The sequence below is a fragment of the Narcine bancroftii genome, unplaced genomic scaffold (genome assembly GCF_036971445.1).
Source record: "Narcine bancroftii isolate sNarBan1 unplaced genomic scaffold, sNarBan1.hap1 Scaffold_119, whole genome shotgun sequence".
NCBI classification, from domain to species: Eukaryota; Metazoa; Chordata; class Chondrichthyes; order Torpediniformes; family Narcinidae; genus Narcine; species Narcine bancroftii.
In genome coordinates, this window is record NW_027211854.1 from 126,447 (window position 1) to 143,486 (window position 17,040).

The 17,040-nt window shown below is 40.1% G+C and overlaps 1 protein-coding gene across 2 annotated transcripts in view; it reads right to left on the reverse strand.

The window, feature by feature from the left end:
- Nucleotides 1-17,040, reverse strand: part of LOC138750344 (microtubule-actin cross-linking factor 1-like) — a 33,105-nt gene that overhangs the window by 10,502 nt on the left and 5,563 nt on the right. Inside the window, exons 2-7 of one of the 2 annotated variants that reach the window (XM_069912422.1) lie at nt 11,688-11,897; nt 7,273-7,501; nt 6,742-7,058; nt 5,714-5,881; nt 2,965-3,088; nt 1,364-1,459 (exon numbers count right to left, since the gene is read on the reverse strand). In XM_069912422.1, the coding sequence (XP_069768523.1) occupies nt 1,364-1,459; nt 2,965-3,088; nt 5,714-5,881; nt 6,742-7,058; nt 7,273-7,501; nt 11,688-11,897 (1,144 nt within the window). The remainder of the gene's footprint in view (nt 1-1,363; nt 1,460-2,964; nt 3,089-5,713; nt 5,882-6,741; nt 7,059-7,272; nt 7,502-11,687; nt 11,898-17,040) is intronic. The other variant, XM_069912423.1, reaches the window with a different exon arrangement.

Consider the following 17,040-nt stretch of genomic DNA (forward strand, 5'->3'; position numbering starts at 1 on the left):
AAGAACCCATTTACTTGTTTCAGATGGTGAAGAGAAGCAACATCCACGTCATTCTGTGCATTTCTAAATGGCACATTGGGGAAGTAGTGAAATCAAATTGCATGAGTGGATGCAATTGCTTTGGATGAGACCTTAAACCACATCCTATATGGTTTTTAAAGAACATACAAGATTCTATCGTACAATAAATTCTGTTCTTTACCCGGCCTCGGGCCTAGTCGGTTCGAGCAGTGAGTCGGAGGAGGCGGAGACCAGAGTTTGGGCAGTGTTCGGAGGTGGAGCGAGTTGAGAGTGACAGGTTTAATTGGTCAAGGCCGATAAAAGGAGGGAAATGCAAAGGAGAGGCCAGCGAGGAGTGGCCCAGTGAGTAGTGGCCTGGTGAAAGAGTGGGGTTTCGAGGCTTTGGCTCGAGAGGGTTCAGCGAGTAGAGGCTGAGGTCGAGTGTATCTAGATTAAGGTAAGACTATATTTTTTTTGTTATTTTCTCTTTCTAAGGTGAGGGGGAAGAGAGAAGGGTTGAGTGTGAGAGCAGTTTGCTCTTTTCAGTGTCAGATGTGAAAGGTCCTGGAGTCTTCGACCTCCTGGACATCCACGATTGCACTAGGTGTACTGAGCTGCAGCATCTCAGGGACCGTGTTAGGGAATTGGAGCTGCAGCTCAATGACCTCGACCTGGTCAGTGAGAGTGAGGCCATCATAGATAGGAGCTATAGCCAGGTGGTCTCAACAGGGCCACAGGAGGAGGATCAGTGGGTTCCAGTTAGGAGAGGGGAAAGGGAAGAGACAGATACAGGAGGGGGCACCTGTGACTGAAGCACTCAACAAATGGTACACCTCCTTGAGGAGCATTCAGGCTGGGGAAGGAATCAGTGGCTGTATCTCTGGCACAAGGTCAACCTCTGTTGCCCAAAAGGGTAGGGAAAGGAAGAGGAGGGTAATAGTTATAGGGGATTCGATGGTCAGGATGACAAATTGTCGATTCTGTGGATACGATTAAGGAAACAGATTGGTGCCAGGGTCTGGGATGTAACTTCCTGTGTCATTTCAGAACAAGTTGGATAGCTGCCTGGATGTGAGGGGATTGGAGGGTTATGGACAGGGAGTGGGTAAGTGGGGCTAGAGTAGCCCACTTAAATCGGTGTGGACTCGAGGGGCCGAGATGTCCTGTATCTGGACTGTAATTGTCTCAGCCAAGATTTATCTTGCAATCAACATCATCTGGTCATTCCTGCATTGCTATTAGGGACCAGTTATGTGTGCAAAATAGCAATGTTTCTCAACTAGGTCAACGATCCTGCTTCATCAATCCAGAAATAAAACATTTCCAAAATCGCAGTGGTGAGAAGTGCCAGGTAAAAGTAAACCTTCAAGATCTTCCACTTGGACATTTGTCCGTTCCAACGTCCTCTTCTGCTCTGATGTTTCCTGACGCAAACGCTGGAATCTCTGTTCGATGGTAGCTAAAATGAACACAAGGTTCTGTTACACATACATTTAAAAATGTCTTCAAAGATTTACCATGTTTCCGGTGTTTTCTTCCCAACAAACACATTTTTTTGGTTTGGAGAGAGAACTGTGGGTTTAGTAATATTTAAAGCAATGCAGAACAGAAGATGACGAGAGAAAAGGTGAGCAAGGAATGAAAAAAGTTTGGAGGGAATCAACGTGAAATAGCAGACAAGTGAAATGAAGAACAGTGAAAAGGAAGGGACATTTGCAAAAGAAAATGGAGAGAGAAAGAGAGGGACAGTTGTGCAACTCTGTTGAAAACATGTTGACTTCAAGGCCTTTTACTCATCGAGAGGAGCAGGTGAAGTGGGGGGGAGCTGGGGCCGGGGAGGAGCAGGAACAACAAAGAATACCCTGCTGAATAGAGAAGACTCTGAGAGCAGCTGCAACCGTTCTCACCAGAACTGTATCCCGCCCTTCAGGTGCTCAGATGCATGGATCTTCAGTGCCCTCCCAGCACAGCATGAGAAATCCCCTCTCATTGGGGGGTCTTTGAGACATCACAGCCCTAAACACTTCCTTGGCTGCATGTTTGCCAGATGTTCACACTTGGTAAATGGCCGCTGCTTAACCTTCTACCATTTCTACATACCCTCTATTTCTATTAATAACTGATCAACAAGACAAACGGAAAATATAGAATTTCTGAGGTTTAGGAAAGGAAACAAAAATGTATAAAAATAAATGAGCTGATAGAGCATCTGGAAAAAAGAAAAGCAACATTAACATTTCGATGGAGCTCGTGACTTCACCGCCTTGCTGGCATATTTTAACATATGTTTCCTATTTCCAGTCTTGTTTCTATGATTGGAAGTTGTCTGGTTTCCAATCATTCAATCTTCTCTTTAATTGATGAGCCACGGACAAGTATGCATGACTGGAGCCTGGCTGCTTTATTAAATAATCGCAGAGCATCACTTTCAACGAATTCACTGCAAGAATTCCCATTTGCCGCCATTTTCATTTCCAACGCTCCAAATATGGTTCTCAATTCAGTACCTTTAATGCAACAATTTTATAAGACCCAACACTTCTAAGATGCACCACTCGAGCAGAAATTTCATTCAATAAACACACATTTTGCAATACTATTGCGATTCTGGCCTACGAGTCTGAATCACTGACCACAATTCAGTGGAGAAAGTTCGATTGAACTTTCTTAAATACTGCATTTTATTCAAACATTGAAGTGTGCACAGTTCTTTAGTAAATGGTCATTTTCAGAGCTGTTTATGAAATGATAGCCTATTTATGACGTGCTAGGTAAAGATGATTCAACATTTGAAATCCAATCAATTGCAAGAAATATTTTAGAATGGTTCAAAGAGGTTGGTGGGTCCCCACTGGTAATTTGCACAATTTGAAAATGTCTAATTTACCAGCTGGAAGCATCACTTGTATTTGTTGGAATTAGAGAACCACCTTTTGATCTAAACATCAAATGTTGAAATGGTACCTGTGGTCTTTCGAAGCTGGACTATATTTGGAACAACGTCATTGCTCAAATTCAGCAGGCACTTTGCTGCCTCCTGTAACTTTTCGACACCATCTTCATGTTCAGAAATTTCTCCCTGAAGAACCTGTGATTTCAAAATGACACAATGACTCATTCACAATAAAATTAATATTTATTTCTGTATATCTTAGATTTGCCGATGCCTTGGTTAATTTCGATATTGTCTTTGGGTCAAGGAGATAAACAGCCTGTGAAGGCGATTCTATAAATTATCATAAATACCAACAACTCTCTGGCCTGCTTTGGGGTGAGGAGGCGAACATTTTCAAGGACCCAATAACCACAGGATATTGGAATTTTCTCAAACAACCAGATCAAACTTTCTATTGATCATTACTCATTACTCATTAATGCTTCGAGGTATTTAATACGCCTGATGTTTGAGCATTTTCTGATTCTGTTGAGCTCATCATCTTTATCTTGTCTACATCTCTTGACCGGCCCTGAAGTCCCCTTGCAAACCATCAAGGTCACAAGAAAATATTTAAAAATGTTCTGATGCTTAGATTTACATCAGCATTGATAAAATAATGCTGAAGAACTCATTTGGATTTTCACCACTAATGGACATAGATTTGGCTGCAGAGGGTTATTCTGCATTAGCGTTTTTCTGCCTGTCTACTTTTACTCCAGATGACCCCTCTCCCCAATCCATCATCCTTCAAAGGTAAATATGTGTTCTCCCTCAGCAATCTGACCCGTTTGCAACTCCTATTCTCTCGAGCACTTAATGGCCCACAGCTTTTCTCCATGACCATCAATCCCAGGCCATTATTGCAATAAATGGTCCGATTTTTCTCTGACTGCAAGACCAGAAATGCCCTCCACCTCAATAAAGCAAAACTTTCTGATTTGTCTTTCTGATGCAAATTCCAATTCCTCAAACATCAACTCCAGTCAACATGATGCCATTAGTTTCGTTAATGATAGAAAAGGATAGGTCTGGGACTCGGGTTGAGATTTTAAATTGGAGAAAGGCCAATTTGAGGAAATTAGAAAGGAATGAGAAGGTGTTGACCTGGAAAAGTATGTGCGGGGTGAGTGGAAGACCTACAAAGGTGAAATTTGGAGAGTACAGACTTTGCATGTTCCTGTCAAGATTAGCAGGCTTAGGAATCTGGTTTGGAAGAAGAGAGGTGTGCAGCAGGTATAGACATCACAGAGCAAATGAGGTGCTTGAAGAGTATAGAAAATGCAAGAAAAAACCTCAAGAAAGAAACCAGGAAGGCTATGTGGATGATAATGGGGTAAATTGGATGAGTAAGCTTGCAGGTGTTGTGGACACTAAAGAAGGTTTTCAAAGCTTGAAGAGGGATCAGGACCAGCTGGAAACATGGGCTGACAAATGGAATTTAATGCAGATGAGTGTGAGGTGTTGCATTTTGGAAGGACAAGCCAAGAAAGGACATACATGGTAACCAGTCGGGCAGTGAGGAGTATGATAGAACAGACGGATCTGGGAATACAGACACCTCATTCTCTGAAAATGGTGTCACATGTGGATAGGGTTGCAAAGAGAACTTTTGGCACATTGACCTTGATCAATCAAAGGATAAAGTATAATTTTCATTGGTGAGACACAATTTGGATTATTGTGTGCAGTTTGGATCACCTAACTGCAGGAAGGATGGCAATTGTGCAGAGATTGACTTGGATGTGGCCTGGACGTCAGGAGCAGAGTTGTAGGAAAAGGTTAAACAGGTTATGATTTTATTCCCTGGAGTGTAGAATGAGGGAAGAATTGAGAGAGAGATTTAAAATGATGTGGAGGACAGAGTAAATATAGGTAGGCTTGTTCCACTGAGAGCAAGTGAAATACAAACCAGAGGACATGGGATAAGGGTGAAGGGGATAAATTTAGGGGGAACATGAGGGAGAACGTCTTCACACAGAGTGAAGAGGTGGGAGAGTGGAACAAGCTGTCCGTTGAAGTGGTGACTGTGGGCTCAATTTTTAATTTGAAAAGAATTTGGACTGGTACATGGATGGGAGAGGTATGGAGGGCTATGGACTAGGTGCGTCAGAGGGCCTCGGCAGAAAAAGGGTTCGGAACAGACAAGAAGGGCCAAAGGGGCCTGTTTCTGTTCTGTAATATTGTAAGGTTCTATGGTTCGAATACTTCTTTGGAATAAATCAATCTCTGCCACTTTGCAAACAAATCTTACCTCCAAATGTGCTCCAAATCACCACTTTCCTCCCACCCCCCTTCACCTGTTCCTGAAACCCCCATCTATGGAGTTATCGTCTCTGCACCTGATGATCCCATTAATGATTTGCTGAGATTTTTTGCTCTGCTGTTATAATCTTGGAGGTCGTCCAAAATTCTGCCACCATTTTCTTAGGCCCCCATTAAACATGGATAAGGTCTGAGGAAACCCATACTGAAAATAGACACACAATGAGAGCAGAACTGTTTGGCTTCTTTGTTACAGTTTCCAATCTCGCCCCCACCATCTGGAAGCAAATTGGCTGTTGGATCTTCATCAGGCTCCCATTAAAACCTGATCAAGTTGGAATGAATGGAGCTCAACTTCCTATTTCAGGTGCCAAACTTACAACCTCCCATGTGGCCTTAACCACTGTTATTGGATGTGCACATTATCATTATTTCAAAGCATTCATCATTCTACTCGTAAATTAGAATAAGCAACATTACACAGTCATTTATGAAATAACAACTTTAATTTACCATGATATTTTCAAGTTCTTGCTGCAAGATTTCTGGATTAGGGATGGCCTCCAGCTGAACCATTCGTCTTTCTCTTTCTACTCTCTCTAGCCACAAACGCAGCTCATCTGCCTTCTCTTGCCATTGTTCAAATACCTTGGTGCTAAGACGGATTCCAAGTCCAATGCACTATAGAGTGAAAGAAATGAATGAGTATGTGGATTTTTAAAATGTACGATTTTGTGATGCGATCAAATATCGAGTGTCCAATCGATCCAAAATGGGTCAAGCGATACATTACTGGTCCATTACTTATGCCAACTATCATTTTTTTGTTCCCTGCATCAAGTTTTTTGAGGGTCACAGACAAAAAGGCAATGTTCACTCCTCACCAAAGGTGAAATGCCTGTTACCCTGCCGTACTGTTCCATTTTCTTGTTATGTCAATAAATCTTTTAATTGATATTTTGAGTTTGCTTTCAAAATAAACTGATGGTCAGGAATATATCAGAAGCATTGAAAACCTTCACAAATTTAGTGTGTCAGTGAAGATTAGACAGAAATTCTTTTGGGGCTGGGCTTGTTCCAGCCGAACACTCTGCATTTCTGTTATGCCATTCAAGCCTAACCCTTGGGTTTAGGACATACTGAGCCAGCGAGGTGACCTTTGTGGATTGGACACATTACACCGTGTTCAGTGACAAATGCACGTGGGAGGCCAGTCTGGAAAATCTTCACCAATTATGATCTGTTCGACATTTGATTTTATTAAAAGGAAATGAGTTCATGACTTATTTTCTGCAGTGGTCTCTGTCCAACTCGAGTGAGTTTGGCCACCAAGAGAGCTCCACAATACTGGAAAGATTTGATCATTGTTCCTGTTCTTCATGGGTATTATTAATCACAGCCGCAAACCTTTTCCAGAGCCACTCTTATAAGACTAAAACTTACACAAGTTGCTCAGTCTATCAAAATGCTCTCATGTTACTGATCTAAAGTAAAATTGGAGTTTAAATGCTATTAGTCAAAAAAAAGGAGATATGTCATACTTCTGATCGAAGTGCGTTGAAGCGAGCATCGGCGCTTTCAACCGTCTCCTCCACACGTTGGCTTATGGCATCAGGATCAATTGGGATCTTGTAGCTTTCAATTGCATTCCTGATTTCAAAGAGAAAGGCAGCATCGAAGAGACTTTTCCAAGATCGTCTGAGGTATCTTAGATCCCCTTTGAGAAACTGAAGATCATTGAAGAGGAATTTCTGCTTCTTAAGTTTGAATGTCAATGACGTGGAGTCAAATTCCTCAGCTTTTATTTTTTGTAGTTCCTTTTCTGAATGAATCATTAATGTTTCAAATTCATCATGATCTGTTTAAAGGAATATAATGGTGAAATAATCAAAATGATCAAATAATACCAGATTATATAGACTTTGACACATTGACAGGATCCTGTAATAATTACAAGTTGGGGTTATTCCAAACCACATGTAGCTTTCAGTTGTCTTACTTAGAATTCTTTTTAACTCTCAGTAAATATTATTTTATAGTAATCTGGAAAATAAATGAATACTTTCCCTCACCTTTTCGGAACTTCTGCAGTTCTAGATGCAGATCCTCAATCACGTTTAATTGAGAATCTGCACTTGATAAAGCGGATTCGTACTCCTCCATCAAGACATTCAAGTTCTCCTGCAGTGCAACTTCCTCGTCTCGCAAAGGGTCCTGGACATTTTGTTCCAGGAAAGTCTGAGCTGCCTCTATGGCCAAAACCAACTCTTGCTCTTTCTGGGACAACTTTTGGCGATGTTCCTAGAAAAGAAACAATCCTAGGTTCATTTTTATTGCTCCAAGTTGTCTTGGGGGAGGTAAGGTTTCTATTTATTGCATTTGCAATTGAAATAAAATATTCAGGTTTCCCAATTTATTAAAAATCAGGGTACCAAAACACCCGTAAATACACACAGGAAACGTACTTCAAGTCCAGAAATCTAAATGGTTTTATGCTTTCGGAGGTTTAATCAACTACCTTGATCTACAATTCTTTGCTTGTGTCAAAGGATGAATCCTGCTGAGATGGAGTAGAATATATTCCATAGTTAATTTGACTGACAAGAAAATAAATCCTCTCCTTCAGTATTTGTACACAGTCCCTTCCCTGTCAAACAGACTTACTTTTATTTAAACTTAAGCACATTAAACTTTTGTCATTTGAATGATCTCATCCTTAACTTTCAATTCAGGGATTTAATATTCTTTCATGATGTAAAAGAGAACACGTGAAATCTAACGAGAGGTGACTGTGATCTAGTCAGGAGAATGTGAACTAGTTTGTAACTGTGTAAGAATGCACCCTTCTCACTGAAGTAACTGTGGGGTGGATGTCTATGTATATGAGTGTGTCAACATTTTTAAGAGATGGTGGATCTTCTTGTCTTTTTTCTTCACTGGTATCACTGTTTCCTTCACGCCAGACTTGCACATTTTCGCCCAGTGGTTTGCTGTGCCGTAGGCTCCACATTCAGAACCGTATGCGGGGCAATCATTTTGGTCACGGAGGGGTGTTGTCCGCTGCCCTTCCTACAGGTCCTGGGGGTGGCACTTTTCTGATTGTATTTTTTATAGCATCAACCCTTCCTTCTCTTTGCTGTGGGTGGGTCTGCATTGATAGGGATTTCATTTGCGTCCTCGTGGCTTTGAAGACTCTGGCTGTGTCAGAGTCTTTGGCCAATTTCAAGCTATCCTTCCCTAGAAGAGACTTTTGCACTTCAGGATGGGCATATTAGTGGATCAGCTAATCTTTCCTATATATCCTTCCATCTGCATTTTGCAGCATTAATTTTTGGTGTAGTAAGGACGTTAGTAACAGTCTCATCAGTCTCTTACACAAAACCTTGAAATTCATTGCATTCAAGTCTAGGATTAGAGCTGAGTTCAAGGTGAGAAACAACCTTTGCAAATATCTGCTCTGGATCATTTTTCTCCACCCCGTAAGCTCTCAGCTATTAAATAAGTCACGGCCTGGCTCCCCTGTCCAGACATGTATAGAACTAACCTTCTCCTCGCTGTTGCATTTTTAAAATAGCTTTTCACTGCTAAATTGTACATCTGCTGAAACGTTTTAAACGATTCAACCATGTCTTCAGCCTCCCGTCCATCACTGGGTGAACTGCTGTTGCACCAGCCATTCATTTCCAGGTGTACTTTTTCTCTTCTTCCCCTTCAGATTTCAGTCACTTCCAATCAATTTTATAGTTTTATTCTTGTTCTCTTAGACCGACCACTGCCAACATGTTCTGTCTCCGTGTTACCTGGGAGGATTCTTAAATAACTTAAAGATGCAAGATTCAAATAACAGAAGGGAGTTTACTTACTGATGCCTTCCACCATCTCAGGAAACTGTTCGCACTCATACTCATGTATAGGTGCCCCCCAGTAGTGCACGACGGTTACCACAGTGAGAAGGGTGTATTCCTAGGAAGTTACAAAAGAGTTCACATGATCCTGACGAGATAACACACCCGTCTCACTGTCGTAAATGTCGTGCACCAATGTGGGGTGCATGTCTATGTGAGTATGAACATTTCCTGGCATGGTGGAAGGCATCAATAAGTAAAATCTCTTCTGCTATTTGAATCTTGCATCTCTAAGAAGATGCAAGATTCAAATAGCAGAAGAGATTTTACTTCTGCTATTAAAGAAGCCTCCCACACAGAGACATAACGGTGACTTTATTGTATTGATCTTTACCATTTTGTTCAACATCCTTTGGACTTGACAAGACTTTATTCAAGTCGCCTTATTCCAAAACAAACCAGGCTGTCAAGCACACACAGGGCAATAATTTGCATACATGTTAAGCAATGCTTTACGAAAAGAAGATAACATCAATTGGTAAATGTTTAAAGATCTTTGCTCTTCTTTAACGATGAAAATCTGACTTGAGCACTGCATATTAAGGAATGACAAACGTGAAAATCTATCCCCATTTGAGTGAAAACATTCTGGGTAATTATCATTTTCACATTAGTGCTTCAAGATGCAGGTGTCCCTGCCAGGGCCCAAACTGAACGAACGGCAATATCTTTCCCAGTTAGAAGGGAGAGGAGTGTGGAGGGGAATCAGCAGGTAGTAATGTTCCTACGGACCTAATGCACGTCCCTCTCCATGTCAGAAGGCTCCTCTTTGGACATATTCTTGGAGTCGAGTAGATGTCGTTCACTCCGTTGATAGAATACAGGACTACCTCAGTGGAGAGAATGAATGGAGGGCTAATCAAGCCAACTGCTTTGCTCTGCTGTTGAGGTCCTTGGGCCCTTTGGGAATTGTGCTCATCCAGTCAAGTGCGGAGCAAAGGTTCGCCACCTACTGCTTGACAGGTAGCCTCTGATCTGTTTTAGTTATCACAGTACTCAAAGTGGCTGGTCCATGTTAGGACCACAGTGAGAAGGAGACCTGGAGTCATGTGACAAAACCCAATTGAAGTACCATTATGCAGGTTATTGGTGAACAATGCCACTTTATGTCACAGTGTGTGCGACACACTTTCCATCGGGCAGCTGATTAAATAAAGTATGGCTTTGTCCTGCTTTTGGTAGATGGACCAGATACCTGAAGAATTTGCCACTTTGTCAGAAGGATGTCAGTGGATCAACTGTGACAGGAGGTGCAAAAAAATCTAGACTGAACTTCTCCAGTACTTCGAATGTGATGGAGTCTGGTCCTATTTGTCTGCTGCACTTGGTGTTCCTAAGTAAATCAAATAGGGTGAAAGTGATTTCTGTGATGGTGTCGGAAGAACCTGATGGAACATGCTAGAAAGTGTCTTAACCCCAACATTGTTATTCAGAAGCTGAGGCCTACCACCACTGAGAATGAGGAGACCCTTGGTCCCTCTTTTCCTGTTTACTGTTCATGACCCAGCCGGAAGGACGACAGAGCTCAAATTTCATCAGCGGTTAATTCTGTCTTTGGAATGTTATTTTTTTTTCTGCATTGCCTGCCCACTGTCCAGTGTTGTAAGATTATCAGTCTGGCACCTCATGTGCATCTGCATTCCCTATTAAACCATGGTGATGACTTGTCTTGGTTGTAATGGGAGAACTAACGATGGTAAGTAACACTTTCCTGCTGCAAATGTTAAAGGCCCATCGTACCTTTTGGCCACTGTGATTCCAGCTGTCAATTTATTCTGAATCTATCCCATTTAGCACAATGGTGCTACCACACATCAGAATTGAGGGAGCCCCTGGAGAAACATGGGATGAATCTTTCTGCTCCTGCTGTCACCAACAGTTGCCTCAACAACAGGAAAATTGTGGTAGTGAGGGGGTGTAGCCTTACTCACTCTCTTTTCCAAACCAATCCCTAGATCTGCACAAGGATCTGGCCTGGTTGAGTGGACGAACAGTGACGTTGCTACGCCAGAATTCATTCCGGTGGTGTATGCTTCCTCAACCCTTTTTGGTTGTGAATAGCTTGCATGGCCCATTCAATGGGTTATAAAGAGTTAATCACATGAGTGGGTGCTGGAGTTATCAAAATAGGGGAGGAGGTTCTTCCCTTTACAACATCAAGATCCACATTATCTGAGAATACAGCATTACTGAGGTGAAGAGTTTTTGTTAAGAAGCTGCCATGGTGAGATTGTTAGTGAAGGGCCTCTGTGACCATCGTCAATCACTGCCCCTTCACTAGTGAGTTAATCATATTCCCGTCATCTCTCATCACTTGCGTGACTGGGCCAGAGCAAAGAACAGAAAGTAGGACTGAGTTAGAAAGAGGATCTGCTAGATCTTTGAATAGGATTGGGAGAAGATCGTCAAAATTCAATTCAACATTATTTGGAAATTGTGTTAGTCATTATTTAAGTGAAATTTAGTCAGTCGCCTTTCATCAAATCTGTACTGATCAGAGGTTCTGATGAAAAGTCCAATCCAAAATATTTTTACAATTGTTCGAATATACACTTATCCAAAACACCTGGAAGTGTTCATACCTTCAGGCCTTGCTGGTGGTCATTCAGTCTTTCGCCCATCTCAGCAAATGACCCCATCGCATCGTCCTCTTCCTCCATCTGGAAACCATCACCTAATGCGTAGAATTCGTCTTCGGTGATATGAACTCCATAGTGACCCTCGACTGCCAACCATTTCAGAAGATCACCTACTGTCTTCTTATGTTTTTGTAGGTGACCTTCTGTTGTTTCCTACAAATTGCAAAATCCTGTTAGTTTGAAGACGTGTTGTACTTTCCTGGCAGCAATTCCATATTCCCTCATCTATTTGCAAACCCTTGGGATTGAGGAGGATGTGAAACCACTTGAGTGGAAGATGCCTGTTTATAAACAGGGGCCATTCCACACCATTTCATCGGAATATGCACATGGGCAACACGTGGTCTTGCCCAGTCTTCGATCAATACGAAAAGGATGGAAAATACTAAAGACCAGCCTTCTATACACACACACGGGCATCGACGGAATTCCGCTTCATCATTTCCCTGCTCATGTCTCCCTAACACTGCCTTCATTTCTCGGGCCCCTTCGTCTAATCCCTCCCCTTTCATTTCAAAGGCCTTCTCTGTGTCTAAAGCAACTGCTACTGTTGGCGCTTTACTCCCTTCTACTGCATGAATTAAGTTAATAAATTTACAAATATTGTCTGTTGTGCGTCTTTTTTTAATAAATCCAGTTTGGTCTAGATTTACCATTTTAGGTACATAATCTGCTAATCTGTTTGCTAATAGTTTAGCTATTATCTTATAATCTGTGTTAAGTAATGATATTGGTCTATATGATGCTGGTGGATCTTTCCCTTGCTTTGGTATTACTGTAATTATTGCTGTTTTACATGAATCTGGTAAGCTTTGTGGTTTGTCAATCTGGTTGATTACTTCCAGGAGGGGAGGAATTAATAAATCTTTAAATGTTTTATAGAATTCTATTGGGAATTCATCCTCTCCTGGTGTTTTATTATTTGGTAGTTTTTTTTTATTATCTCTTGTATTTCTACTATTTCAAATGGTTCTGTTAATTTATTTTATTCCTCTATTTGTGATTTTGGTAGTTCAATTTTAGTTAAAAATTCATCTATTTTGCCTTCTTTCCCTTCGTTTTTAGTTTGGTATAATTGTTCATAGAATTCTCTAAAGTTTTCATTGATCTCCGTTGGATTATATGTGATTTGTTTGTCTTTTTTCCTTGATGCCAATACCATTTTCTTAGCTTGTTCTGTCTTAAGCTGCTATGCTAGGATTTTGTGCGTTTTTTCCCTTAGTTCATAATATTTCTGTTTTGTCTTCATTATGTTCTTCTCCACCTTATATGTTTGTAGTGTTTCATATTTTATTTTTTGATCTGCCAATTCTCTTCTTTTAGTTGTATCTTCCTTCATTGCTAATTCTTTTTCTATATTTACTATTTTCCTTTCCAACTGCTCTGTTTCCTAATTATAGTCCTTCTTCATCTTGGTTACATAACTTATTATTTGCCCTCTAATGAACGCTTTCATTGCATCCCATAGTATAAACTTATCTTTCACTGATTCGTATTTATTTCAAAGTACATTTTAATTTGTCTTTCAATGAATTCTCTAAAATCCTGCCTTTTAAGTAGCATGGAGTTTAATTTCCATCTATACATTCTTGGAGGGATGTCCTCTAACTCTGTTGTCAATATCAAGGGTGAATGGTCCGATAATATTCTAGCTTTATATTCTGTTTTTCTTACTCTATCTTGCTTACGAGCTGATAACAGAAATAGGTCTATTCTTGAGTATGTTTTATGTCTACCCGAATAATATGAATATTCCTTTTCCTTTGGGTGTTGTTTCCTCCATATATCCAAAAGTTGCATTTCTTGCATCGATTTAATTATAAATTTGGTTACTTTGTTCTTTCTGTTAATTTTTTTCCCAGTTTTATCCATATTTGAATCCAAATTAAGGTTGAAATCCCCTCCTATTAATATGTTCCCTTGCGTATCTGCTATCTTCAAAAAAATATCTTGCATAAACTTTTGATCTTCTTCGTTAGGTGAATATACATTGAGTAGATACCAAAACTCCAAATATATCTGACATTTTATCATTACATATCTCCCTGCTGGATCTATTATTTCCTCTTCTATTTTAATTGGTACATTTTTACTGATTAATATAGCTACTCCTCTTGCTTTTGAATTATACGACGCTGCTGTTACATGTCCTACCCAATCTCTCTTTAATTTCTTGTGCTCCAATTCAGTTAAATGTGTTTCTTGCACAAATGTTATATCAATTTTTTCTTTTTTCAGTAAATTTAGCAGTTTCTTCCTTTTGATTTGGTTATGTATTCCGTTAATATTTAAAGTCATATAGTTCAACATAGCCATTTCATACTTTGTTTATCTTCCCTTTCCGTTTCTCCATCATCACCTTTCCTTCTTAACCATTTCTGTTTTCTTGTTTTGAACACTTTATAAGACAACATTTCTAAAACATCAAAAATTTTCCTTATTCTCCTATTTAAAACTTCTTTAACCCCATTCTCCCCTCCCCCTCCTGAGTTGCCCTTTATCTCTTGTTGGGCAAACACATCTCCCCTCTCCATTTGGATTTGCGAATTCACTCGCAAATGTCAACTGATTTTGCAGTGACCGTAACTCATCCCCACCCAGCCCCCCCCGGAAAAGATTTCAATTTTCATATGTAACAAAGGTCACTCTTTTAATTCCCTCCTTATTCCCTCTATTCCCTTTCATTCCCTTATTAATTCTTATCTATACTCTATATATTTTCCTCTAAATACGTATACATTCATGTATACACACACATACATACACATCTACATATATATAAATATATATATTTTTTTTTTTATATATATAATATATACATACATATACCCATATACACACATACATATAGTTCGTGGTCATTTTTACTCTCATTACATGTCTTCATCTCTCTGCTTGTTTTGTAGTTGTTCTGCAAATTTTCGTGCTTCCTCTGGATCCGAGAATAGTCTGTTTTGTTGCCCTGGAATAACTATTTTAAGTACCGCTGGGTACTTTAACATAAATTTATATCCTTTTTTCCATAAGATCGTTTTTGCTGTATTGAACTCCTTCCTCTTCTTCAGGAGATCAAAACTTATGTCTGGATAGAAAAAAAATTTTTGACCTTTGTATTCCAGTGGCTTTTTGTCTTCTCTTATTTTCTTCATTGCTTTCTCCAATATATTTTCTCTTGTATATCTTAAAAATTTTACTAAAATGGATCTTGGTTTTTGCTGCGGTTGTGGTTTCGGGGCTAATGTTCTATGTGCCCTCTCTATTTCAATTTCTTCCTGTAATTCTGGTCTTCCTAGGACCCTGGGGATCCAATCTTTTATAAATTCTCTCATATTCTTGCCTTCTTCACCTTCCTTAAGGCCCACAATCTTTATATTATTTCTTCTAATGTAGTTTTCCATTATATCTGTCTTCTGAGCTTACAGCTCATGTGCCTCTTTAACTTTTTTATTAGATTCTTCTAATTTCCCTTTTGTCCTTTACTTCCATTTCTACGATTATTTCTCGTTCTTCCACATTCTCCACTCTTTTTCCTATCTCTGATATGACCATTTCTATTTTATTCATTTTTTCTTCTGCATTCTTAATTCTTCTTTTTATCTCATTAAATTCTTGTAATTGCCATTCTTTCACTGATTCCATATATTCTTTGAAAAAAGATACATCCATTGTCTTGCCTTTCTCTTCTTCTTCTACTTCTTTCTGTTCTTCTTCTTCTTCTTCCTCTGGATTGACCATCTGTTGTTTCCTTGTTTTCTTTTTACCATCTTCTTTCTTGTTGTCGTTATTGTCTCTGTTCTGCACCAGCTGCTGTGCTGCAGGTGTCTCTCTCAGCTGTGGAGATGGACTCCGCAGCTGTTTCCCCCTCCCGTCAGTGTGTTTTTTTTCTTGCGCGGTTGCGCACTTTTACTCGGCTCTGTGAGCCATTTTTGTAGTCCCGAGCCCGGGACTTCCACTGACCTGAGGGAGCGGGCTTTTCTCTCCGCGGCGGGCCTCCTCGGACAGGTAAGGCCTTCACCTTCTTCTTCCGACGTTTTTTCTTCTTCTCTTCTTCCCGTTGTTTTCGACTTTTCTCTCTTCGCTGCCATTTTCTTCTCACCTTTATTTTTACTTTGTTTTAAATTTTAATCTTGTACCTTTGTGTTTTGTGCGTTTTTTAACTTTTCCGGAGAGGGCTGGAATTCCCTGACCGGCCACTACTCCATCACGTGACTCCCCCCATCTGGATCATCTTCAGCTGTCATCATTTTCTTAGTCACAGACCTAGTTACCGCACATGCAGGATATATCTCACCATCCTCTCTAACCACATCCTTACTAGGCCAATTTGTCAATCTTAAAACTGACCCAACTTTATTCTCTGACAAATCATTCCCCAGCAAAAACGAGACACCTTGCATGGGTAACTCCTACTACAACAGTTCCTTTGACTAATTCTGAATTTAGCACAACCTTGTGAAGCAATATTGACCCTACCTCATCTCCAACACCTTTAATCAAAGTTGTCTCCTCTGTGTCTGTCCTTTGATCCACAGTTAAAACGGTTTCTAACAACAATGACTGAGCAGCCTCAGTATCTCTAAGAATGTTAACTGGAACCTGTGGTTCTCCCTCCTTTATTGAGACAAAGCCCTCTGACACAAAAGGCTTGAAAACATCCATGACCTACTGATCAGGTTATGCACCTCTGCTCTCCTTAAATTCCACTGTTTCTGTATACATGGTTCTGGTTAAACCTGTTTTTACCTTTTCTGTTTCAAGACTAGACAGTCACACGACCAGCTTTCTTACACAAATGGCATATAAATACAGAAGTTCTGTCCTTTCCTACCTTTCCTTCATCTTTTTACTGAACATTTTCTCCAGACTTTATTTCAGCCCTACTATCCTGCTCCATCCTAACCTTATGAACAGGTTTATTAATCTGGTCCACATGAGCTCTCTGAAAATGCCTATTATTCTGGAATGTCCTTTTGTGAGTCTTCCTCAACAAATTTTCCTTCACATGTAATATTTCACTATTATAATCCTCTACGTTTGTACTTTTCTCATCCAATGTTTAACTTCAACAATTTTCAATGCCTCAGAAATAGCCATCAGTTCCTATTTTCTCACCTTCTGCAGTTCTGCAGGTGATGATTGTAACAAAAATGTATCAACATCCATTGCTGCAGTTTTTCCAGACACAAGCTTTCTGTAAGCTTGTAAAAATAGCCTGCAAAAACATCCCAATCAACTAATAAATCATGAAACTGCAATGTTCAAATCCTAAAGGATGAGCCCCCATAAAATGTTACGG